Here is a 27,444-nt window from a genome sequence, read left to right as displayed (position 1 = left end):
CTGATGAAGTCGAATTCATTCCAATTTTCAGGAAAAATTGGATTCTGAACAAATGCGAATATACCGCGCTTCGTGGTAACGAATCGCAATTTTTCCTAACATAGCGGCTAGCCGGCTACACGTGTGAGGACATGGGGGAAGGAACTCTGGGAAGGTGGGATGATCCATAATGCCATGCATGCAGCCAATCAGCAGCCAGCCAGCCTGGTGATGTCACAGCCCTATAAATACGGCGGCCATCTTAGAGTCTGCCATTCACTATCGTACTTTGTTCAGGGACAGACGTGTATGCAGGCGCTAGGGAGAGTAAAAGAAAAACGAATTGTTAAAAAAAAAGGAAAGAAGCGATTTACTAGTGCAGTGAAAGGATAGTGAGAGGAATCATTTCACAGGCAGGGAGAGATGTGTGTAGATGCTCGTGAGAGTCATAGGAAAATCCTCATTGTGAAAAAAAGCGATTTACAAGTGCAGGGAAACATTACTTGGAAATCCAGATAGTCTCATAACATAACTCTGTCATTCCAGCAATTAGTTATTGGGGTGCGAGTGCTATGTTGAAAAGCCTTTAGTGGCTTTTATCTGTGGAAAAAGATATATATAAATACTCAGGTCACTTTTGCTGTTAACTGCACTGATATCATTTAGTGGCCTATTTCAATACAATACAATAAATATTTACGCAGGTCACTTTTGTTGTTATTTGCGCTAAAAGCGGTTATTGCCATATTTCTAGAGAAAAAGAGAAAAATTTACTTAGTTCATATTTAGTGTTATTTGCGCTAAAAGCATTTCTTGTCATATTTTACTACAATGCTAAAATTTTTCTCGTATTGTACTAAAATATGACAAGAAACGCTTTTAGGGCAAATATTTTACTACAATACGAGAAAAATAGACGCAGTTCACATTTGCTGTTATTTGCGCTGAAAGCGTTTCTTGTCATGTTTTACTACAATACAAGAAAAATAGACGCAGTTCACATTTGATGTTATTTGCGCTAAAAGCGCTTATTGTCATATTTCTAGAGAAAAAGAGAAAAATATTTGCAGTTCACTTTTTCTGTTATTTACTTAGAAATTGTTTAGTGACCTATTTTAGTCCAATACAAGAAATATATATACAGTTCACTTTTGCTGTTATTTACGCTGAAATCGTTTCGTTGACAATTTCAAAGCCTTTAGTTGCCTATCTCAGTAAAAAAATAAAAATATATTTGGCGCTTTTAGGGGTGTTTTAATTTGCTTAAAATTTATTTAGTTCAGCTAAAAGTATGTCAGACAGAGAAGTGCCAGGCCCCACACAGGGGAGTGTCAGAGGCGTAAATAATTCTGGCGCAGGAACAGGTCGCAGCAGAGTAAGGGGGCGTGGCAGCAGGGGTTTCTTCCCGAGGCCTCAGGTCTGCATGTCAGCTAGCGGTCGTGTCTTGACCAGCAACCCAGCGGTTCTTGATTGCGTGACTGGATCTTTGACTTCATCGCAAATGACAGCAGCACCAGCAGCCTGAGTCTAGAGTCACTGATGAGCAGCTTTCTTCACCTGCATAGTGAAGAAACTACTCACCAGCACCAGCAGGTAGACCTGGAGCAGGACCTGAACCAGCAGGTGGTGGCATACTTTGACAGCACCCTGCCAGCCGTCATAGAAGATCTGCTGGACTACTGGGAGGCCAAACTGGATTTGTGGCCGTAACTGGCCGAGTTTGCCCTGGAAAAGCTGTCCTGCCCGGCCAGTAGTGTGGCATCAGACCGGGTGTTTAGTGCGGCGGGGGCCATAGTTACCCCAAGAAGAACTCGCCTGTCCAACCAAAATGTGTACAGACTTACTTTTGTCAAGATGAATGAGGCGTGGATCAGCCAGGATTTCCACCCACCAATGCCTGATGCATCAGATTAGATCATCCATCTCCACACTATGTCACCGTGACACTTTGTGGTATCATGCTGCTGCTGCTGCTGTTGCTGCCATGTCCACACTATGTCACCATGCTACTCTGTGGAATTATGCTGCTCCTGCTGCTGTTGCCGCCATCTCCACACTATGTCACCTTGCCACTCTGTGGCCTCCTGATGCTACCATCTACACACTATGTCACTGTGCCATTTTGTGGCCTTCTGTTGCTGCCGCCACCTCCAGACCCTGTCATTGTGCCACTTGGTGGTCTCCTCATGTTGCCTCCACCTCACCACTATGTTATAGGGCCACTCTGTACACTTCTCATGCTGTGACCACCCTCCCCACTCTATGATGGGGTCGCTATTATCCTTGTTTGGCCTTCTTGAAATCACCATTTATTTGACCTTTCTTCTGATAGGTCAATGGATCCTGTCTGTGCAGCAGCTGTAAGGCCTGTATGGTCGCATCAGAATTTTCTTATGATTTTGTAGCCAAAAGCAGGAGTGGGTGCAAAACACAAAAGACATGCAAATATTCCATTCACGTGTCATCTCTGTTTTCGATCCACCCCCGTTTTTTTTTTGCATTACCAATACTGATGGATTACTGAGCAAATGCTGACCGAGTGAAGACGTATGCTCCCCAGACAGGATCCGTTTTTTGTGGGTTATGGTTCTGACGGATCAGAGGAAGGGCAAAATAATCAGTGACTTCAACACAAACGTACTGCTTACGGGGGGAGGGGGGGGGCTTTACTTGTATAAGCGTTTAATAGAACAGGTTCTGTAGACATCTATGTGGAATCAGCTGACGAGGGTGTAAAAGGAGTGCTCTTCTTCTTGATGCTAACATGGACCTGTAAGGCTGAGTTAATAATTGAGTTATTTGGTCAGTTTTGGCCCCGTGATGCCCAAATAAGTGAAGTGTGCAGTGATTCTAATAGCAACGCCTGTCATCTACATGTCATACTGACTGACAGTATTATTTCACTACCCCAGCACACTCCCTATGCGTGTTACTGCAAGGCACAGTGTTCTACATCCATATAAAGGCTATATGCAGCCTGGAATAAGCTGTTTTTATCGCAATTCATCGCGAATATATTCGATCGAAGCAATTTTTTTCGGAAAATTCGGCGAACTGGCCGAATCAAATTTTTTCGAAATTCGCTCATCTCTAGTGGTTATTATCGGTACACACTCAGATTGGGTCACTGTCACTAGTGGGGAACCTCAGGGGTCAGTATTGGGCCCTATTCTCTTTAATATATTTATTAATGATCTTGTAGAAGGCTTGCACAGTAAAATAGCAATTTTTTTTTACAGATGACACTAAACTGTGTAAAGTAATTAACACAGGAGAGGACAATATACTGCTACAGATGGATCTGGATAGATTGGAGGCTTGGGCAGATAAGTGGCAGATGAGGTTTAACACTGACAAATATAAGGTTATGCACATGGGAAGGAATAATACAAGTCACCCGTACATACTAAATGGAAAAACACTGGGTAAAACTGACATGGAAAAGGACCTAGGAATTTTAGTGAACAGCAAACTAAGCTGTAGAAACCAGTGTCAGGCAACTGCTGCCAAGGCCAATAAGATAATGGGTTGCATCAAAAGGGGCATAGATGCCCATGATGAGAACATAATCCTACCACTTTACAAATCACTAGTCAGACCACACATGGAGTACTGTGTACAGTTCTGGGCTCCTGTGAACAAGGCAGACATAGCAGAGCTGGAGAAGGTCCAGAGGAGGGCAACTAAAGAAATAATAATGAAATGGGTGGACTACAGTACCCAGAAAGATTATCAAAATTAGGGTTATTCACTTTAGAAAAAAGACGACTGAGGGGAGATCTAATTAATATGTATAAATATATCACGGGTCAGTACAGAGATCTATCCAATCATCTATTTATCCCCAAGACTGTGACTGTGACGAGGGGACATCCTCTGCGTCTGGAGGAAAGAAGGTTTGTACACAAACATAGAAGAGGATTCTTTACGGTAAGAGCAGTGAGACTATGGAACTCTCTGCCTGAGGAGGTGGTGATGGTGAGTTCACTAAAAGAGTTCAAGAGGGGCCTGGATGTGTTTCTGGAGTGTAATAATATTACAGGTTATAGCTACTAGAGAGGGGTCGTTGATCCAGGAAGTTATTCTGATTGCCTGATTGGAGTCGGGAAGGAATTCTTTTCTCCTTAAGTGGGGAAAATTTACTTCTACCGTACAGTTTTTTTTTTTTGCCTTCTTCTGTATCAACTTGCAGGATAACAGGCCGAACTGGATGGACAGATGTCTTTTTTCGGCCTTATAAACTATGTTACTACATTTTTACCTGAGAACCAAAGAATATTGAGTATCTTCAGGGGCTTCTTTGCCCACAGTCCAGGAGCAGTTCATGATGTAAACATTGTATATCATGCAGGCAAAATTTTCAGCAGCCGAATTATTCTTACCTGAAAATAAAAGTAGAAGTATATATTATATAAACGGATATACTGCTTGCCTTTTTTTTTATGAGCGTCAGCCAAAAGTTTAAGAGCATCTGCATTTGATCCTCCTGATTAAACTGCTATCTGTCTAGGCCCATCACTCGGAGCGTTGATGCTCACATTTGCATAAAGATTAAGGGGGTCATTTATAAAGACTGGCATTTTAGACGCCGGTCTTAATAAAGCCCCTGATCTGGCTGTGAAGTTATGTAGCTGGCTTACATTTAGACCATTTTCTACGCCTGAACCAGTCATAGAAAATTATGAATGAGATGGCCCCGCTGACCCATCCCCTTCCACGCCACGCCCAGACTTTTAGACCTGGCGTGAGCGGGGGCAAGCTGCAGATTGCAGTGCAACTAACCTTTGTGCCACAATCTGCGCCTGAAATACGCCTAATATAGGCATATTTCAGGTTAATAAATTACCCCTTAAAGGTCTATTTTCTTGGGAACGCAGCAACCGATTTTGACAAGACATATATTGTTTTGATCAGCAGGATCAACCCAATCTGGCATGCATTATGCCTGGTTTAATACAAATGGTCATGTTGACAGCTGCACTTTAGGATGACGCATACAAATTGCCTAATTTCATTATTCAGAAATAAACTGTGGCCCCAAAAGGAAAGATGATGAGTTCAGAATGTGTTGGGGCTATAGACACATATATATATATAACTAAAGAAGGTGCTTGATGGTGTATAAAGCATTTTCCCCTGACATTTTTGGTGAAACTCATTATAATAGACTTCAAACATGGAAATGTGACTCTTTTTTGTCTGTTCTGTGTCCCAAAGAGCCTAAAAAAAGCACAATATCAAGTGATCAAAAAGTACTGAAATCAACAAATAAAGAAAAAATGAATAGCGGCACTCACAATAAAGTAATATTTGCAGCTTTATTCTGGTTAAAAACTGGAAAGTAGGAAAATAGGAATATTAGGTATCGCTGTGTTCGTAATTACTTGCTCTATGAAAATATTCCATAATCTATCGCATTAGGTGAATGCTGTAAAAAAATAAATAAATATAGAAACAGTGGTCACCTCTCACAAAAAGCATAAAAAAAATAAAATAAATAAAAGCTCTCACACAAGACCATCTCCAGAAAAATAAAAAATAAATGGCTCTCAGAAAATGGCAACACAAAAACATGATTTTTTTTTCAAACATGCCTTTATTGTGATAGAAATGAACAAGAATAAAAAATAGACATATTTGGTATCACTGCTTCCATAATAACCTGTTCTATTAAGTCTATCAGGTGCACAACATAAAAAAAATAATATGCCAGAAAGGCCATTTCTTGGTCTTGTTGCCTCCCGAAACAGTACCAATGAAAATGCCACCTCATCCAGCAAAAAAAATTTTTTTAAAAATATGGGTTTCAGAAAACGGCAATGCAAAAACAAGATTTTTTTTGCAAAACTTTGTGTAAAATGGAAAAAAATTATAATTGGTTTCTCTTTAATTGTACTGACCAGCAGGATAAAGATAACATACCAGTTTTTCCAAGCAGTGTAAGCCGGAATAACAAAACTTAAAAAGGAATGGAGAAATTGCTGTCTTTTCTTTATCCTTCTTCCCAAAAAGTGAAGTAAAAAGTGATCAAAAAGTAGTATGTACACTAAAATAGAACCAATAATGATTACAACTCATCCCATAAAACATAAGCCCTCACACAACTCAATTGAGAGAAAAATAAAGAAAAGTATGATTCTCAGAAAATTGCTCTTTGAAAGAAACATGGTGTAAACCAATCCATCAAAATCTGTGCTGGAAAGCCAAAAGGTGGTCTTTCCCTTCTAAACTCTGCAACATACCCAAACAGCAGTTTACGTCCATGTTGCAAGGTCACTTGCTCATTAATTTCTGAAAAATACATCTGGTGTCAAATTGCTCACTCCAGCCCTTGATTAATAACTTGAGGGTTTTAGTTTTCAAAATGGGGTCACTCACAGTGGGTTTCCATTGTATGGGTACCTGAGGGTCTCTGCAAATGTGATGCAGGGTCTGAAAACCATTTTAGCAAAATCCGTGCTCCAAGAGCCAAATGGTGCTCTTCCCTTCTGAGCCCTGCTGTGTGTCCATATTTCTGGTATTTCCGTACCCAGTGGAACCTGTCTCAATTCAACTAGTATATTGTGAGTCTCAGATAGCACCAGCTGGGCATCACACATTGGACACTGAAATGCCATATCTATGGAATTGTAATATTCATTAATTTCTGCAAAATATCTGTGGCTTCAAAATGCTCACTTGACCCCCTTAATACTGTAAATACAGAAATGGTTATAGTGGAAATACACAATACCTTATATATTACTGTATTTTTCGCACAAAGGGCCAGATTTATCATTACTCTGACAGCTCACTCCACTTTCACATATGGCTAAAGTCAGTTTTAGCTAAGTCAGATTTATGATTGGCCCTTTAAGACTGTAATTAATGTGGTTTGACGGTAGCAGTTTATCCATCACTAAGCGTCTTTACAAAAGTCGCACGTCTTTACGAAAAAGTTGCATGTTCTTTTAAAAAGTTGCATAAGATAAGCATGGTCCTCACTGGAGTGATTTTGCGCATTTGTTTGCTACTTTTTAGCATAGTGCAGAGCCAATAAAAGTCGCAAACTTTTTCACTCAATTATTCTGACATGGGCTAATGATAAATCTGGCCCATAGACTTTAGAGGAAAAAAAGTTTTGGAATCAAGCAGCTGCTCCAAGAAGCTTCCACGTTACCCATCACGATCGCAAGACACCAAGTGGAGCCAAAGATTTCTCTGCCTGACTCCTTTACAGGAGATAGACAGGAATTCCTAAACTTCAGAGACTCTTGTCTTTTATATATACAGTTGCGGCCGATAGCTTCCGGCAATATCAGACAGAGGATTGGGATCATAATGTCCTTGCTGCGTGGAGATCCCCAACGTTGGGCGTTTAATTTGCCCCAGGACCACGCCACCTATTTGTCAGTCAAAGCTTTCTTTGAGGCCATGGCCGTTATCTACGACGACCCATATCGTATCCATACTGCCGAGAACCATCTCAGGCATATTCAGCAAGGTCGCCGCCCTGCCGAAGAATATGCTGCGTTATTCAGGTGATGGGCAGCTTTCACCACCTGGGGTGACGCAGCCCTCCGCCATAGTTTCCGGCTGGGACTTTCTGATGCAGTCCGGGATCTTTTTTTAGCCTTACCCACTCCAGTCTCATTGGAGATGGCCATCTGCCTGGCAATCGATGCTGACAGATGGATCCGGGAGAGGCGCATAGAACGGTCGACTCTCTTTACACTTTCATGGCCACATCCAGGGGCCACCAAGCCAGCGGAAGAGCCAATGGAGGTTGGGTCCTCCCATCTTACACAAGTGGAACGAGCTCGTCGCCAACAGAAAAGTCTGTGCCTGCTTTGTGGAAAAGCAGGACATCTCGTTAAGACCTGTCCCCTCCTGTCGGCGGGTAACGAATGTACCTAGGGGGCATAGAGGAGAACCTCCTAGGTGCTATTATCCCTCCTTCAACTCGAGTGATGGTACCCATTTCACTACAGTGGCAAGACAAAGTCCATGTGTTTTTTGCCCTGATTGATTCTGCAGCAGCAGGGTATTTTATGGACTCAGTCTTGGTGCATCGACTGACCGCTGTTGATTGATCTCCTCTCCAGGATGGTCGTACCGTGTGGATGACGCCCGGGATGCAGGTAACAGTGGGGGCTGATCATCGGGAGACCTTAAGCCTTTTTGTCCTGGACATGCCATCCACTCCTGTGATTTTGGGTCTCCTTTGGTTGAGACTACATAATCCGATAGTGGACTGGCGCTCAGGTCAGATTTGCCAGTGGAGTACTGAATGCCTCACTCGGTGCATATGTCCTGAGTTGCCACTAGCCTCCACGGAAGTATTAAGTACATTACCCAAGCATTACCATCACTTCCAGAACGTGTTCAGTCCACAGGGGACTGATGTGTTACCTCCCCATAGGTCATATGATTGTCTCATAGATCTGTTGCCAGGTACCATGCCACCCCGGGGACATCTATATAATCTCACTGGACCTGAGATTCAGGCCCAGTGTGATTATATTAAAGAGAATCTCGAGAAGGGTTTCATTCGTCCATCCACTTCCCCCGCTGGAGCCGGGTTCGTCTTCGTGGAGAAGAAGGATGGAGGCTTGAGACCCTGCATCGACTTTTGCGCCCTCAATCGGATCACGGTGAAGAATCGGTACCCTCTGCCTCTGACTGACGATTTGTTTTCTCAGGTGGCAGGGGCCCAGATCTTCACCAAACTCGATTTGAGGGGTGCATATAACGCGTCAGAGAAGGTGATGAATGGAAGACCGCATTCAACACCAGAGACGGGCATTACGAGTATCTCGTTATGCCTTGTGGTCTCTTTAATGCTCCTGGGTCCTTCCAGGAGTTCATCAATGATGTCCTCATGGATTTCTTAGGTAGATTTAAACTAATCTACTCGTCGGATCTGGTGTCTCATCGGAGACACGTGTGTCAGGTTTTCCAGAAACTGAGGGAGAACCGCCTCTTTGCCAAACTAGAGAAGTGTCTGTTTGAGGTAATGGAATTGCCTTTTCTGGGGTACATTATCTCAGAAAGGGGACTGGCTATGGATCCATCCAAACTTTCTGCCGTCTTGGATTGGCCTCGGCCTAAGGATCTGAAGGGACTGCAACGTTTCTTAGGCTTTGCCAACTTCTACCGCAAGTTTATTAAGAATTTCTCTGCGATAGTGGTACCTATCACTAACCTCACTAAGAAGGGAGCTAATCCTTCAAAGTGGACGAGAGAGGCAGACAGAGCCTTTGAAATGCTAAAGTAGGCCTTTTGCACTGCGCCAATCCTTACTCATCCAGACACTTCCCGACCTTTTGTCTTCGAGGTCGATGCCTCCGAGGTTGGTGTTGGGGCAGTTCTTTCACAGTATTCTGGGGTCCCTGAGAGGTTACATCCCTGTGCCTTCTTTTCTCAGAAGCTCTCTCAGCCGAGTGTAATTATGACATCGGCAATAGAGAGCTTCTGGGAGTAAAATTGGCTTTTCAAGAGTGAAGACATTAGCTAGAGGGTGCGGAACATGCCATTACGGTTCTCACTGACCACAAAAATTTTGAGTACCTAGAGACTGCCAAGAGACTCAACTCCTGACAAGCTCGGTGGGCATTGTTTTTCACCCGCTTCAATATTCGCCTCACGTATAAGCCAGGTTCTAAAAATGTGAAGGCAGATGCTGTGTCCCGTTGTTTCCCTGAGGCTGCTTCCATCCTGAGCTCTGAGCCAGAGAGTATTCTTCCCACTAAATGTTTTATGGCCACCCTAGGGACCTCAGAGTTAATAGAGGACTTGTCCTCTCTTCTCGAGCCTTCACAGGCAGAGAGTCGCCTAACAAGCCCGAGGGGCGATGATTTGTACCAGTTAACCTTCGGTTAAAGGTTATCCAACAGCTTTATGACTCCAAGTCTGCAGGGCATCTGGGTGTTAATAAAACACTTGCCCTTGTTAAACGTCACATTTGGTGGGCCAGTATGTCCGTTGATGTTAAGGTCTATATCCAGGCATGTAGTGTGTTTGCTTGATGTAAACCGTCTCGGTCCGCCCCTTCTGGTACTTTGCTCCCATTGCCCATTCCTCCGGCTCCATGGACTCACATCTCCATGAACTTCATCACAGATTTGCCAAGGTCCTCTGGAAGTATGGTTATCTGGGTAGTAGTGGACTGTTTTAGTAAAATGGCCCATTTTATCCCATTTCCCGGATTGCCCTCGGCCAGAGAATTGGCAGATCTGTTTTTAAATCATGTCTTTCGATTACACGGAGCGCCAGATGATATTGTTTCAGATAGAGGTGTTCAAGTCATCTCTCGTTTCTGGCATTCTTTCTGCTCCCGGTTGGGTATAAATTTGTCTTTCTCTTCCGGTTTTCACCCAGAGACCACAATGGTCAGACGGAAAAGGACTAACCAGACCCTGGAGCAATATCTCCGGTGTTCGTGTCAGACTGCCAGGAGGAATGGGCCGCGTATCTACCCTTCGCGGAGGTGGCTTATAACAACTCTGAGCATGCTTCCACTAAGATGTATCCATTCAGGTGCATGGAGGGCAGGGATCCAAGGCTCTCTTCTCTTGGAGGTCCAAGCAGTGTTAGAGTTTGAGGTGAACAGGATTTTGGACTCTCGTTTTGTCCAGAAGTCTGTCCAATACTTGGTAGACTGGAAGGGTCTTGGTCCAGAGGAGAGATGTTGGGTACCTGCTCGTCAGGTGCATGCGGATGAGTTGGTGGCAGCCTTCCACCGGGATAATCCAGGGAAAGCTCGCTTGGAGTCTTCAGAGCCGCCTCCTCGAGGGGGGGGGGGTAATGTAAGACCCTCACCTGTCTCACACTCCGGTGTGACCAAAAAGGGTCCTCGTGGAGCTGCGGGACAGGTTACGTGTGTCTCCATTGGTACACCAGCTCCGACCCCTTTGCGAACCGACGCAGAGATGCATTCGCATGTGCGCCGGTGGGGAAGACCGCATGGCTTTCGGGGACAGCTTGGCCAGGCTAGTGGCAGTACACTGCGGCCGAGCTTGTCTCCGGTGCCTATATTCTGGATTCCATTCCGGTGTCCATGTCAACGCACTCTCGCAGAGCCTGTCGTGCATCCATGTTTGAAAACGGGTTAGCAAGGGGATATGCGGTCGCGCATACGCACTTCTTATGCTCTTCGCTGACCAGCGAAGGGAATAGCACCTGTCCGCAAGTTCAAAGCAGATTAGGGGGCCGGTATTGGTCTAATTGACTAATGACCGACCAAAGCCTTGCATACAGGTGTAGGGCAGAATCATGATCTATGGGGAGTGGACACTTGGCGCCCTGGGATTTGGTAGCAGGCACATAAAAGATGGCCTCCCAGGTCGGTCAGTACCCACTGTTATCCTTCCTTATCCAGGTTCAGGTCAGTACTGCTGGGTACTGACTGAAGTTTGCTGGGACTCCGTCCGTTCCAGTGGGACCCAGGACCAGGGACTTTCCGTGACGCATCCATTTACCTGGCAAGTTGCACAGAGACTTATGCACGGATCAGGACTACTCCTGGCTTTCCTTCGTATTTTGTTTGTCTGATGTTTGCCCAGTGAATTTTACCTGGACTTTGTTTATTTTGTTAATACAGTAGATTCATACATAAAATCTTTAAATGACTTGTTAATGGAAATGTCCAGAAGTTGTAAGCCCCCAAGCAATTACATCTAGATGAGTGTTCACTTCCTTAAATCTCTTTTTTTGTGGTTTTACCAATATCTGCCTTAAATTAGTCAAGCACTAATAGGGAAGGTTTTTTCTGAAGCCCTCCAGAGCTTTTGGGCCAGGCATTTTTGACCCATTTTTTTCATTCCAAAACTCCTCATGGGATCACTTCTTTTGCCTTGTTTTTTCTTTTGAAGATTGTTGGCAGTTTGGTGCCATCTGTGCAGCAGGACAACACAACTGTGTAATGGGTTTTCTTGTGTCCTGAGATTTTTACGTTTATGGTTGTTTTTCCACCTGTCACATCAAAGGTTAACTGGACTTCATCCATATTCCCAATCTGGCCTATTCCGAAGACCTTTTTATTCCTTGCATCAAGTACAAATTTGTGAAAAGACGCAATCTTAGATTTATTGTCACAGCCAGACAGCTGAGAAGCGCTTACAGGAGCTTCTCAGATCCTCCTCCTTGAATTTCTTTGTTTTGGTTTAGTTTCTCATCTCATTAGTCTATCTCAGCTGTCATGCAGTTAGACTGATCGCTACCCTTTAAGTTCCTCCCCATAATGCAGTAGTGTGCGGCTGATACAACTTCCTGGAGTGTGTGTGCATGCTGTTCCCAGTTCCCAGTTCCCAGTTCCCTGTTCCCAGTCGTCAGTCGTCATTCGTCTGCAAGATAAGTGCTGTTTATGTATTTATGATTTTGTCTTTTCTGGATCCAGGTGACCCTGACTCCCTCCGTGTCAGTGTAGGGAGCCGGTGGTCGTGTCCCTTCACTATTGTAGGGTCTTCAGGTAATAGATAGCCGAGGAACGTGGATATGCGGCCATCCACCTTTGGGGTGTTCGCATAGGCTGAGCAGTGAGGGAGAGCGGCAGGTCTATTGCAGGGGTCTCCCTTTGTTCCTTAGTTGTGGATCCAGAGAGACATTGTTTATATGGTATTGTCTTGTTTCCTGTACACCATCCGTGACATTATCAGCCGCCAAAACCGTCTCAAGCATGGATCCGGTTTCACTTTTGGCTGAACGCCTCCAGGGTCTTTCATTGGAGGTAGCTGATCTCCGTAGGATTTTTTCTCAGTTTCAAGTGACCGGTTCAGCTTGCGTTCATGGAGTTTGTGCTGAGCCCAAGATCTCGCTCCCGGATACGTTCTCTGGGGGTAGTGAGAATTTTGTGCGTTTTAAAGAGGCTTGCAAACTCCATTTTCGCCTTCTTCCCCATTCTTCTGGTGATGAAGAACGGAGGGTGGGGATCATTGTATCGCCGCTCAGGGGTAACGCTCAGTCTTGGGCCTTTTCGTTACCGGAGGGGGCACGGCCCCTCCGCTCAGTGGATGAATTCTTTTTAGCCCTGGGTCAGATATATGATGATCCGGATCGTATTGCTCTGGCTGAGTCTAGACTACGTCTGTTATGCCAGGGTAAACAATCCGCAGAGATATACTGCTCAGAATTTTGGAGATGGGCAGCTGATACTGGTTGGAATGATGCTGCACTCCGAAGTCAATTTTGCCATGGTCTTTCAGAGGGATTGAAAGATGCATTTTCCTTTCATGAGAGGCCTATCTCCTTGGACTCTGCTATGTCTCAGGCCGTTCGTATTGACAGGCGTCTTAGAGAGAGAGGAGAGATCTCTCCTTCCTGTCATACTCAGTCCCGGGACAGTGCAGCGGTCTCATTCTGTGCGCAGGAGTCTCAGTCGCTGTCAGCCCCTTCTGAGCAGGAGCCCATGCAGCTGGGGTTGATTGCCTCTGACAATAGAAGATTCAGCCCGCATGGGAGGGTTTGTTTTTGTTGTGGAGGTATAAATCATTTGGCAAATGTTTGTCCCTCTAGGAGATTCAGGCAGTTTTCTGGAAGTAATAAAGAGACAAAAAGGAAGAAATCTTTTAAAAATGTTCCGTCTGTTACTATTGGCAGGGTTGAGGCGGAAATTGAAGGTTTTCCGTTTGCTTGTAGTTCCCGTTTTGTCCTGCCTGCTAGGGTGGCGCTAGAGAGCAAGAGCATTTTTTGTGAGATTTTTGTGGATAGTGGAGCAGCTGTCAACCTCATTGATAATCAATTTGCAATAACTCATGGTTTCCAGGTATGCACTTTGGGAAAGGATATTCCTGTTTTTGCTATTGATTCAGCTCCACTTTCTCAGAAATCATTAAAGGGCATAGTTCACAATATCCGTTTAATTGTGAGTGATGCTCATGTTGAGGATGTGTCATGTTTCGTCCTTAGCGGTTTGCCTACTCCTCTAGTGTTGGGGCTACCCTGGCTCACTAAACATAACCCCACCATTGATTGGCAAGCGAGGCAAATAAATGGTTGGAGTAACTTTTGCAGAGAGAATTGCCTCATAACATCGGTTTCTGAGGTTTCTACTAAGACTGTACCATCTTTCCTCTCTGAATTTTTGGATGTCTTCTCTGAGAGTGGAGTTCAGGGTTTACCTCCGCACAGGGAGTATGATTGCCCTATTAATCTCATCCCAGGCGCCAAGCTGCCTAAATCTCGTTTATACAATCTCTCCCAACCTGAGAGGGTCGCTATGCGGGCATATATCTCTGAGAGTCTGAGAAAAGGACACATACGACCCTCGAAGTCACCTGTTGCCGCTGGTTTTTTCTTTGTTAAGAAAAAAGATGGTTCTGTAAGACCTTGTCTGGATTTCAGGGAGCTGAACAGTATCACTATTCGTGATCCTTATCCGATTCCTCTGATCCCGGACCTGTTTAACCAGGTTGTTGGGGCTAAAGTCTTTTCCAAATTAGACCTAAGAGGGGCATACAACCTGGTTAGGGTCAGAGAAGGAGACGAATGGAAGACGGCTTTCAATACCCCTGAGGGCCATTTTGAGAATTTGGTTATGCCTTTTGGTTTGATGAATGCCCCAGCCGTTTTTCAGCATTTCGTCAACAGCATTTTTTATCATTTAATGGGAAAATTTGTATTAGTGTATTTGGATGACATTTTGATTTTTTCTCCTGATTTCAAGACTCATAAGGAACACTTACGTCAGGTCTTGCTCATCCTGCGGGAGAATAAATTATACGCGAAACTGGAAAAATGTGTGTTTGCGGTTCCAGAAATCCAATTTCTGGGGTTTCTTGTCTCCGCTTCTGGTTTTCGCATGGACCCCGAGAAGGTCCGCGCTGTGCTTGAGTGGGAGCTTCCTGAGAATCAGAAGGCGCTGATGTGTTTTTTGGGCTTTGCCAATTATTACAGGAAATTTATTTAGAATTATTCCTCTGTTGTTAAACCACTCACTGATATGACCAGAAAGGGGGTAGATTTTTCTTCCTGGTCGGTAGAGGCGCGTAAGGCCTTTTCTAATATCAAGGAGAGTTTTGCTTCCGCTCCCATCCTAGTACAACCTGATATTTCGTTACCCTTCATAGTTGAGGTTGATGCTTCTGAGGTAGGGGTGGGTGCGGTCTTGTCTCAGGGTTCCTCTCCTGCCAAATGGCAACCGTGTGCCTTTTTCTCAAAGAAACTCTCCTCCGCAGAGAGAAATTATGATGTGGGAGATAGGGAATTGTTGGCCATCAAGTTGGCTTTTGAGGAATGGCGCCATTGGCTAGAGGGAGCCAGACACCCTATTACCGTGTTTACTGACCATAAAAATCTGGCCTACTTGGAGTCAGCCAAGCGTCTGAACCCGAGACAGGCCAGATGGTCTTTGTTCTTTTCAAGGTTTAATTTTGTTGTTACGTTCCGCCCTGGGGTTAAGAATGTGAAGGCAGATGCCCTGTCACGTTGTTTTCCGGGAGGTGGGAATTTTGAAGACCCGGGTCCCATTTTGGCTGAAGGTGTGGTGGTCTCTGCTCTTTTTCCTGAATTGGAGGCAGAGGTGCAGGCAGCCCAGTCAGAAGCTCCTGATCTTTGTCCTCCTGGGAGGTTGTTTGTGCCTCTCGCTTTGAGACACAAGATTTTTAAAGAACACCACGACACGGTCCTTGCTGGGCACCCGGGGGCAAGAGCCACACTGGATCTCATCGCTCGGAGATTCTGGTGGCCTGCGCTTCGTAAGTCGGTTGAGGGTTTTGTGGCAGCTTGCGAGACTTGCGCTCGTGCCAAGGTCCCTCATTCACGGCCATCAGGTCCTCTCCTTCCTTTGCCCATTCCTTCCCGTCCTTGGACACATCTGTCCATGGACTTCATAACGGACTTGCCTCGTTCCTCGGGGAAGTCTGTGATTCTGGTGGTGGTGGACCGTTTTAGCAAAATGGTGCATTTTATCCCTTTTCCTGGTTTGCCCAATGCTAAGACGCTGGCGCAGGCATTTATTGACCACATTGTCAAATTGCATGGGATTCCTTCAGACATAGTCTCTGATAGGGGCACGCAGTTTGTTTCCAGATTCTGGAAGGCTTTCTGTTCTCGCTTGGGGGTTCGGTTGTCATTCTCTTCTGCTTTCCATCCGCAGTCGAATGGCCAGACAGAGCGAGTCAATCAGAATCTGGAGACATATCTGCGCTGTTTTGTGGCGGAGAATCAGGAGGATTGGTGTTCTTTTTTGTCCCTTGCTGAGTTTGCTTTAAATAACCGTCGTCAGGAGTCCTCTGATAAGTCACCATTTTTTGGTGCATATGGGTTTCATCCGCAGTTTGGGACTTTCTCGGGAGAGGGCTCTTCTGGTTTGCCTGATGAGGACAGATTCTCCTCGTCTTTTTCATCTATTTGGCAAAAGATTCAGGATAATCTAAAGAGCATGAGTGAGAGATATAAGCGTGTGGCGGATAAGAGACGTGTGCCTGGTCCGGACCTGAATGTTGGTGATCTGGTGTGGTTGTCTACCAAGAATATCAAATTGAAGGTTCCCTCCTGGAAGTTGGGTCCTAGGTTTATTGGGCCTTACAAGATCCTGTCTGTCATCAATCCTGTTGCCTACCGTCTTGATCTTCCTCAGACTTGGAAGATCCATAATGTTTTTCATAAGTCCTTATTGAAACCTTATGTTCAACATATTGTACCCTCGCCTTTGCCTCCTCCTCCGATTATGGTTGATGGAAATCTTGAATTTCAGGTCTCTAGGATTGTGGATTCTCGTCTTGTCCGCGGTTCCCTCCAGTACCTCGTTCATTGGGAGGGTTATGGTCCTGAGGAGAGGATGTGGGTCCCAGTGACGGACATTAAGGCCTCTCGTCTTATCAGGGCTTTCCATAGGTCCCATCCTGAGAAGGTGGGCCCTGAGTGTCCGGAGTCCACTCCTAGAGGGAGGGGTACTGTCACAGCCAGACAGCTGAGAAGCGCTCACAGGAGCTTCTCAGATCCTCCTCCTTGAATTTCTTTGTTTTGGTTTAGTTTCTCATCTCGTTAGTCTATCTCAGCTGTCATGCAGTTAGACTGATCGCTACCCTTTAAGTTCCTCCCCATAATGCAGTAGTGTGCGGCTGATACAACTTCCTGGAGTGTGTGTGCATGCTGTTCCCAGTTCCCAGTTCCCTGTTCCCTGTTCCCAGTCGTCAGTCGTCATTCGTCTGCAAGATAAGTGCTGTTTATGTATTTATGATTTTGTCTTTTCTGGATCCAGGTGACCCTGACTCCCTCCGTGTCAGTGTAGGGAGCCGGTGGTCGTGTCCCTTCACTATTGTAGGGTCTTCAGGTAATAGATAGCCGAGGAACGTGGATATGCGGCCATCCACCTTTGGGGTGTTCGCATAGGCTGAGCAGTGAGGGAGAGCGGCAGGTCTATTGCAGGGGTCTCCCTTTGTTCCTTAGTTGTGGATCCAGAGAGACATTGTTTATATGGTATTGTCTTGTTTCCTGTACACCATCCGTGACATTTATATTATGTATGCATTTTTTGAGCTGCTCATCAACCTGTAGCACCATGCTGATCCAGTGAAGTCCTCAATTGCTTTCTCTGCAGGGAGATGCTTGGCTTCATATATGTAGAGACTGAAAAGCCGTTGTTCCTGTGACGTGTGATTCACCCTTTCATGTCCACGTCTAGCTTTGGCTATTTTGCAGCATGCCCACGAAAACATTGTTGCAGCTGAACCTCCTATTTCCTCCACTCCCAAATAATTTTTTTTAGTTGGAGGCGGCTTAAAATGTCTCTCAGCTGCCCTGTTTCCATGTTCTTTGGCATATTACTACAGCCAGTTTAAAAGGAATTTCATATGAAGGCCTTTTCTGCTTTGATATCCTTCCAAAATTGGATGCAGCAGGAAACTACTGTATGCATTTTTCTGTAACAAAATATAGTAATGAAAGAACTGTCAGCACTGTATCCTTCCCAATTTTGAGGGCACTGTAGCTGAGAAAATCAGTGGATAATGCACTGTTTTGGAGGAGATCTGCTGCTGACGCATCCGTTATGGGGGGATCTGCTGCTGACACTCTGTTATGTAGGAGATCTGCTGCTGACACACTGTATTGGGAGACACTGTATTAGGGTACACTGTATTACATAGTAACATAGTATATAAGGCCGAATAAAGACATTTGTCCATCCAGTTCGGCCTGTTATCCTGCAAGTTGATACAGAGGAAGGCAAAAAAAAACTGTGAGGTACATGCCAATTTTCCCCACTTAAGGGGAGAAAAATTACTTCCCAACTCCAATAAGGCAATCAGAACAACTCCCTGGATCAACGACCCCTCTCTAGTAGTTATAGCCTGTAATATTATTACACTCCAGAAATACATCCAGGCCCCTCTTGAACTCTTTTATTGTACTCCCCATCACCACCTCCTCAGGCAGAGAGTTCCATAGTCTCACTGCTCTTACCGTAAAGAATCCTCTTCTATGTTTGTGTAGAAACCTTCTTTCCTCCAGACGCAGAGGATGTCCCCTCGTCACAGTCATGGGGATAAATAGATGATGGGAGAGATCTCTGTACTGTCCCCTGATATATTTATACATATTAATTAGATCTCCCCTCAGTCATCTTTCTTCTAAAGTGAATAACCCTAATTTTGATAATCTTTCAGGGTACTGTAGTTGCCCCATTCCAGTTATTACTTTAGTTGCCCTCCTCTGAACCCTCTCCAGCTCTGCTATGTCTACTTGTTCACAGGAGCCCAGAACTGAACACAGTACTCCATGTGTGGTCTGACTAGTGATTTGTAAAGTGGTAGGACTATGTTCTCATCACAGGCATCTATGCCCCTTTTGATGCAACCCATTATCTTATTGGCCTTGGCAGCAGCTGCCTGACACTGGTTTTTACTACTTAGATTGCTGTTTATTAAAATTCCTATGTCCTTTTCCATGTCAGTGTTACCGAGTGTTTTACCATTTAGTATGTACGGGTGACTTGCATTATTCCTTCCCATGTGCATAACTTTACATTTGTCAGTGTTAAACCTCATCTGCCACTTCTCTGCCCAAGCCTCCAATCTATCCAGATCCCTCTGTAGTAGTATACTGTCCACTTCAGTGTTAATTACTTTACACAGTTCAGTGTCATCTGCAAAAATTGATATTTTACTATGCAAGCCTTCTACAAGATCATTAATAAATATATTGAAGAGAATAGGGCCCAATACTGACCCCTGCGGTACCCCACTAGTGACAGTGACCCAATCTGAGTGTGTACCGTTAATAACTACCCTCTGTTTTTTATCATTGAGCCAGTTACTTACCCACATACAGATGTTATGTCCCAGTCTGAGCATTCTCATTTTATATACTAACCTTTTATGTGGTACAGTGTCAAATGCAAATGTATTGGGTTTATAAAAGGTATGGGGACACTTTATTGGGGGACACCACACTGAATAATTACCTAAGTTGGCAGACACAGTCATGTGGTGGAGGCATGTACAAGTGACACAGGCAGGTTAGAAGAGGAAAGCCTGCACCACCCATGTCTCCCTCCAGCAGCAGCAGCAGCACAGCGCAGGCAGGAAGCACACAAACTGCAATCCGCCAGCACTACCTGCTGTCTCCCTCCAGCAGCAACACATACAGAAAGAGGATAGACAGGAAGCACAGTAGTGTACATTGCACAGGAAGATCAGTAGTGTACATTGCACAAGAAGCACAGTAGTGTACATCCCCTAGTGTATGGAGCACCTTCTCCCTTCAGCATCAGCAGTAGGTCAGGAAGCATCATGTGTATGTTGGAATGTAGCCTGACATCGCACTGCAATACATTGGAAAGTGTACATCACAGGCCGTACTGTGCAGCATAAGGACAGGGGTCTGCAAGATGCATGCCAGCAATGTAAATTGCAGTGCGGTGTCCGGCTACATTCTGACTATAAGATGCACTGACATTTTCCCCCCACTTTTGAGGGAAAAAGAGTGCGTCTTATAGTCCAAAAATATGCTGTGTGTATACATAGATAGATAGATAGATAGATATAGTGTAGATGCACAGTCTGAATACAGACTAATAGTTATTATTATTGTTTTGGAATACGTGGCACCATATACCCTAAATACATAGTGTGGATGTACAGTCTGGACAGAGACAAAGCAACAACCATCATTGTGGTTTGAACAAAATGGATGCTTAAAATATTGGATCTGTTTTTTCTTTATCTTACTGTTCTTCTGACAGATTAGAAGAACAGAAAAAATAAATGGTGATGTGAACCCGGCCTTACAGTTGAGAGAGCCACCCTAATTGATTTCACAATATTTAAAACATAATTGCAAAATAAAGTAGACATGGTAAATGTTAATAAGAATTTTATGATGTTTATTTATATCACTGCATTTTGCACACAGCTATTTTTGTAGTATATGATGTCTGACAACATTTCAAATCTCTGGAGAAAAAAATATTCTCAATATTCTTAATATTAGTCTTAAAAGCAGAGAAATTCCAATTTAGAAAATAGAGATTGTTTCCACATTTTCAGTAAAATTCGAATAAAAAATAAATAAATAAAGGTAAAACATATCGAAAGGCTACTTAGGCTACTTTCACACCTGCGTTAGGTGCGGATCCGTCTGGAATTTGCACAGACGGATCCGCACCTATAATGCAAACGCTTGTATCCGTTCAGAACGGATCCATTTGCATTATTCTTAAAAAAAAAAAGTCTAAGTCAAAACGGATCCATCCTGACTTACATTGAAAGTAACGGCTGGGCCAAACTGAACGGAGCCAAACCGATGCATTCTGAACGGATCCTTATCCATTCAGAATGCATTGGGGCTGAACTGATCCATATTGAACCGTTTGTGAGATCCCTGAAACGGATCTCACAAACGGAATTCAAAACGCCAGTGTGAAAGTTGCCTAACATGAAGTATGATGCTTCACAAGAAAACGGTCTCAAAATCAGGTAGATAATTAAAAGCATTTTAAAGATATTACCATATAAAGTGACACATCAGATTAGCAAAATTTGGATGTGTCTCGAAGGTGAAAATGTCTGTTTCCGGAAGGATATAAGTAAACTATATGTAAGCAAACGTTGTGTAAGTTGTGCAATATCAGTGCTAATAGTTATGTCAGCATAAAACAGTTCTTCAAATGTAGACCAGGGTTATTAATGTTTTTAGAATATTTTTTCCTCCAGAGATTTGAAATGTTGTCAGAGGTCATATACTACAAAAATAGCTGTATGCATATAAATAAACTCACATGTCCTGTCCTATAATATCTGTGTAACATAAAACTCTGTACACAGTATCTGTGTGCGATCCAGAAACACTTACCTTCAGGCATATATATTATCGTTTCACCACGATATACAATGTTCTTAGACTTGAATACTAAAAGTTGGGCACTCAACCCTTTGTGTATTGTGAATTCAATTTTTTCAGGAATCTTGTATATATATGTATAGGTGGACACCTAAAAGATGTAAAAAATACTACATTAAAATATTTTCCTTGATTTATATACAAATAATAATGATTTATATGATATACCTACAGAAGAAGCTGTCTATTAGAACAAACTTTAATTAACATTAAAGGACTTCTGTCATCAGGAACATGGTTATTAAACTGACTGACTTTAGATGTGAAGCTAACAGTCTTTCTCCCATCTTTCTATGTGCTTCCTTTTTTGTGAAAAATTAACTTTTATTTTATGCAAATTAACCTCTAGGAGCAAAGGGGGTGTTTCCTCTATTTCTAGAGGCCCAATTCTCATTCCTCTGGCCGCTTCTTCATCATGTTGATTGACAGAGCTAGGCAGGAGGATATGAACTGCCTGGCCCTGTCAATCAACATCACGATGGAGTGGGCAGAGGAGGGAGAACAGAGCCTCTAGGGGTAGGGGCAACACCCCTATTGCTCCTAGAGGCTCATTTTCATAAAAACAGAAACACATAGAAAAAAGGGCCAAAGACTGCTTCAGCTGACATAGGTGCAAGGCTAAAGTCAGCCAGTTTAGTAACCATGTTCCTGATGACAGAAGTCATTCCAGCAAAACAGCAACCATTCTAAAGGACTACTAAATAGAGATGAGCGAACTTTTGAAAAATCTGATTCAGCCGAATCGCCAAAGCTCGCCAAGAAATTATATTTGTTCCGAATTAATTTGTCACAAATCGCTATAAATCAGGTGTACCCAGGCCACTCTGCCTAATCATATTCTTCCCACTTGGCTTGGAAGTTAACACTTTTCCAACCGATGACAGTAAGTTTACATCAGCAGCGGGGTATTTAAAAATGGCGCTCGTTGGTGCAGGCCAAGAGCACCATGGCCGTCAGGATGTCTATTGTTTTAAAGAGCAGACACTCGGCACTAATGTGCGTGACTGGATTTTTAACCCTTAAGATACCGTGGTCATCCGGGTGTGCCCTGGCTCCCAGCAGTGGGAATATTGGGAGCCGGAGCGTGTATGCAGCAGCCCCTTTCCTCCTGTGTGATGGTACCAGAGATGTTACACAGCATTGAGGTGGGAAAACCATCCCCAAAGCAATAAAATTGAGGGATCCACAACAGAAATGACCATAATCCCATGTGGATCCCTCCATAAGGTCAGTGATCCCTCCCTACTATGAACCTAGTGGTATTTTGCTTTAAAATTATTAGGGTCAAGACCAATTGGCCGAACATGATGGATGCATCCAACATGGCTGCTGGATTTTTGCAGCAACACCATTACTAGTGCATGAGCGCTTGCCATGTCTCTCCCTATGCTCAGCTCACAGGACAATGGCAAAGACCGCGAGGGATGAAGGTTTTATAGGGGATGGCTATGTGTGGATTGGCTGGCTGCACGGTATTATGGGTGATCTCACATTCCTGGGTTTCTTACTTTCACTTTGTAACACATGTAGTCACTATTTTAGGAAAAATCGAATTCCACTTCGGATGCTTTAATTCGCTCAACACTACAACTACTAAAACAAACTATATTGTATCAAGCTACATGTATTGATTGTGTATGATTTGACAAATATAACCTTATCAATTGGGTCAAATAAAACACTTTTCATATATTTTACAATTGTCCAATAGACCAGTACTACCAACTTATACACCTATACATGCAATTTAAAAGGATTAGCCAATGCTCAGCCTACAAGTTTCACTGCCAAAGGATCGCCATCAGGGGATAAAGAGCGATGATGGTGTGGGTTGTGACAATACCCAGACACACCTCCTTTATATATATAGAAATTCAGGCGGATCCAGCATGTAAGTGGAACCTGCACTTTCTGAATTATATGATAGCCGCTATGGCACTTAACAGGTATATTTAGTGTTAGGAACCCGTCTAACTAGAGATTGCCTTGACGTTCGGCAGACGGGCTCAAATAATTTTGTACAAAAAGATTTGCCAAGTATCTCTAACTTATTAGTTCAGCATTTGCAATTATGATGCAATTTTGTACTTTATTTGGTTTGCAGTGAGCTGTTGCATTGCTTGTTTTGTTTAACAGTCTTGTTCTCAGCCATAGCAACGTGCCCCTGCGCTTTGGGATGTGCTGACTGACCCCCTTTTTCTTTGCAGTTTGTACTGGAGGTGTGGCTGCCTACCCAGTCGTGCACTCCTAACCAGCTAGTCTGTCCCACAGGTTGATTTTAATTAGTGTTAGTATATAGCTTGGCCCGCTCTTCCTCACTCACTGAAGCCATCTGGCACCAGGAGAGAGATAGTGTGTGGACTCTCATTGCAGTCCTTGGTGACCATGTGGCGCCAGGGGTGGTGTGGAGTGGGCCCGGCGTGCATGCTGGTAACTGCTTTTCCTGGATATAATGGAGGCCATTTTGGCACTGAAAATGACAGAAATTCAGGCGGATCCAGCATGTAAGTGGAACCTGCACTTTCAGAATTATATGATAGCCGCTATGGCACATAACAGGTATATTTAGTGTTAGGAACCCGTCTAACTAGAGATTGCCTTGACGTTCGGCAGACGGGCTCAAATAATTTTGTACAAAACGATTTGCCAAGTATCTCTAACTTATTAGTTCAGCATTTGCAATTATGATGCAATTTTGTACTTTATTTGGTTTGCAGTGAGCTGTTGCATTGCTTGTTTTGTTTAACAATACTTTATATATATATAGGTACAGGGGTGTACATAGAAATCATTGGGCTCCATAGCAAGAATCTGAATTGGGGCCACATGCCTCATTCTGGTCCATACCCATTCCTGGCACCTCCCCTTGCTCCATGAACTGTGCTTGCTGCTGTGTGTCATATAGCATGCCATCAGGGCTGGACTGGGATTACAAAACAGCCCTGGCACGCAACCCCCACCAACCCACAAATTATATTGCATAAAAATGATGGTGCATAATGCATACCGCAGAAGTGAATTTTGCTTTCCTTGGAAATGTCTCTATGTAAACCATCGATTCGGGTAGTAATAGTACTAGTGTGGACCTGGGATGACGTGATGACGTGAGACGTCACGCCTTCCTCCCCTCCCGCTGCTCGCTGCCCCGCTGACCGCTGATTTATGGCTGCGAAGTCTCTTCTCTCCTCTCCGGCTGCTTCGATCGCACTGAATCGGGACTGCCCTTCCGGCCTGGCCCCCTCTCCTTCTTCCGCCCGCTTCCATCGCTGTACCTCCATGTGATGTGTGGGGCTGTTCCTCCTTCCCTCCTGCCTTCCGGTGTTGTCTGCAGTTTGCGCTCCGCTTGAGTTAGGCATCCTGGCTCTGCCCCTTTCCCCGGCTTCCTTGGCTGGATCAGAGCTCCTTTGCCGACTGCTGGCTGGTGGTGATCAGGACTTCCTCCCTGTGCTTGTCTGGTGGTGAGGCTCGGAGCCGGCGTGGGGTCTTGTGGTGTCTTCCCCTCCTGTCTTGCCTCCTGGTGTCTTCTGGATTCGTCTGGAGTTGCCGATCCCTGCTGGTGGCTGGGGGGGTGGATCTTCCCTCCGTGGTGGTCCCTTCTGCCATGCACTGGGCCGCTGTGCTGTGCGGATGGTGGAGCCTGGTCACCTGTCTTCCCTGGCATTCTCCGGCGCCCCCTTTGGACGGTCCTTGGCTCCCTTGGTTCCGCCGGTTCTTCTGGTCATTTTTCCTGTGCCCTCCAGCCGGGCTAACTGGGGGCCTGAAAGTGAAGAGTGGTGAGACTGTTCCTTCACTGTATTTCTTTTTGTGCATTGAACTAATCATTTAATTGCTCTTTTAACCATCTAAAGGATACTTATGCACTCTATTGAACCAACCAGTTAACCACTCTCCTAACCATCCAAGGGACACTTATCCACTCTATTGAACTAACCAGCTAATCACTCTCCTAACCATTCAAAGGACACTTATGCAATTCTTAAAAGAACAATAAAAAATAAAAAATAAATAAAAAAAAGCAAAGGAGGAAATAAAAGGAGAGAGAGAAGGGGGGAAAGGGGAAGGGGAGGGGAAGGAAGGGAAAAAAAAGAAGAGGAAGAAAAGACCAGAAAAAGGGAAGAGAGGAAACAAGGGGGAAGAGAGTAGAAGACAAAGTTGAAGGGGAAAGGGAAAGGGAAAGGAAAGGAAGGGAGGGAAGGGAAAAAGAAAAAAAAAAAAGAAAAGGACGAAAAGGAAATTAAAGAGAGAAAGGAGATAATTAATTTGGGGAAAAGAAAAAAAAAAAAAAAGGGGGAATGGCTCCAAAGGCCAGTAGGCGATCCATGGATCTAGCTGGCCAGAAATTAGCCCCTAAAACCTATGAGGGACCAAAAATAGATCAATTCTTGAAGTCCCCAAGGGTTAATACGAGAGGCACACAAAAAGATATAAGCAGCGGCACTAAAAAGCCGGATAATCCGGAAGTGACTGAATTGGATCCACAAAAAGACTCTCTTTACCATCAAAGGGAGGAGGGCATAGAGAAAGAAGACGTGCTTGACACTAATCCCTCCCCATTGAAAGAGATATTAATGGCGGTTAAATAAAATGGGGACCTAATACAGGCCATCACAGTTCAACTTGGGGCAATTCAAGTCGATGTGAGTCTGATCAGAGACGATCTGTCTAAAATCCGAGAAAGCGCTGACAAGGTGGAAAGCTCGATTATTACTATACAGAACGATTCCCAAAAATTAACTTAGAGATGTCCACCCTGAAGTTAGATTTTAACCTACTTAAAAGAAAGGTTCTGGGCTTGGAGGATAGATCACGGAGATATAATGTAAGAATTCTGGGGATCACAGAGGGTGCGTAAGAGAATAATCCTGCTTAATTTATACAAACATTGATTGTGTAATATTTTGGGAGGGAACATTTCTCACCCCAATTTCTAGTAGAAAGAGCACATCGGGTTCCAGGTGGTAAAATCATCCCGGGGAGACAACCACGCACATTTTTAGTTAAAATGCTCACTTCAAGAGATAGAGACATGGTACTAAGAAGGGCGAGGGAAAGCTCCCCCGTGTTATATGATGGAAACAGACTGGCTTTTTTCGCAGACTTTTCAAAAGAAGTTCAAGAAAAGAGACGTTTGTTTAGTACCGTGAAAAAGACCCTGAGAGAAAGGGGCATCAAATATTCACTTATTTTCCCGGCCAAATTACAGATTATCTTTAACGATTCAACCCTCTTCTTTGATACGCCGGATAGAGCCGCGGACTGGCTTGAACAAAACAATATGTGAACTAATCGTCTAGGGCTTTTGAGGAGAATAAGAGCCTGCAGATGATGTTTTCCTCCTCTGGTCATATAGCGGGGAGGTGTCGAGCGGATGGGGTGGGGGGGAGGGATGGTCATAGGTAATCCACTGCACTGCGGTGGATTACCAATTGGTTTAGGGGGGGTGCGGGAGGGATTGGGGTGGGATGGGCTGCGATGCGTCTAGTGGGGGGAAGGGTGAAATTATTATTATTTTTTTTTATATATATATATTTTTTTAACCTCTATATGTAATGGCTATCAGAATCGTCACTTGGAATGTTAGGGGTCTGGGAGATAAAATAAAGAGACAAGCGGTTTTTGATTGGATGCGTAAACATCTCCCAGCAATTGTATGCCTGACTGAAACACATCTTACTAGGGAAACCTCCAGGTTGGCCACCAGGGGATGGGCGGCACACACGTATCACTTTACTTTCTCCAGCCACTCCAGGGGAGTGACGGTCTTTGTTCATAGAGTGATCGACTTTTTGTGCGAGGCGTCATCTGTTGACCAACAGGGGAGATATGTATTCCTATACTGCAGGTTGGCGGGAAAGATGTGTATTCTGGAATTTGTCTATATTCCACCCCCTTTTTCCTTCGCAGTACTTAAGTACTTGTTAGAATTTATGAATGCCCTACATTGATTATTGGGGATTTCAATTGTGTAATGAATCCTGTAACAGATAGGGTGTCTATGGGTATCGAAGGAGAGGCCTCCGTTCAAGGGTCCCCCCTGGCACGGTTTTGTTCTGAGGCTGGGTTTGAAGATATCTGGGGAAGCCTGGGTCGGGGGAATAGGGTCTTCTCATGTATTAGTAAACGAGGGAAATCCATGTCCAGAATAGA

General features: G+C 44.2%; 1 protein-coding gene across 3 annotated transcripts in view; it reads right to left on the bottom strand.

The window, feature by feature from the left end:
- The window catches only part of LOC120994858 (granulocyte-macrophage colony-stimulating factor receptor subunit alpha-like), a 182,851-nt gene that overhangs the window by 61,822 nt on the left and 93,585 nt on the right, over nucleotides 1-27,444 (bottom strand). For all 3 annotated transcript variants that reach the window (XM_040423713.1, XM_040423712.1, XM_040423714.1), the window contains 2 exons: nucleotides 21,250-21,388; nucleotides 4,241-4,361 (listed from right to left, as the gene is read on the bottom strand). In XM_040423713.1, the coding sequence (XP_040279647.1) occupies nucleotides 4,241-4,361; nucleotides 21,250-21,388 (260 nt within the window). The remainder of the gene's footprint in view (nucleotides 1-4,240; nucleotides 4,362-21,249; nucleotides 21,389-27,444) is intronic.

Source organism: Bufo bufo, chromosome 3, assembly GCF_905171765.1.
Source record: "Bufo bufo chromosome 3, aBufBuf1.1, whole genome shotgun sequence".
In the NCBI taxonomy this organism is placed as follows: domain Eukaryota; kingdom Metazoa; phylum Chordata; class Amphibia; order Anura; family Bufonidae; genus Bufo; species Bufo bufo.
Note: the sequence above shows the minus strand (reverse complement) of the source record. Positions and strands in the feature narration are given on the sequence as shown.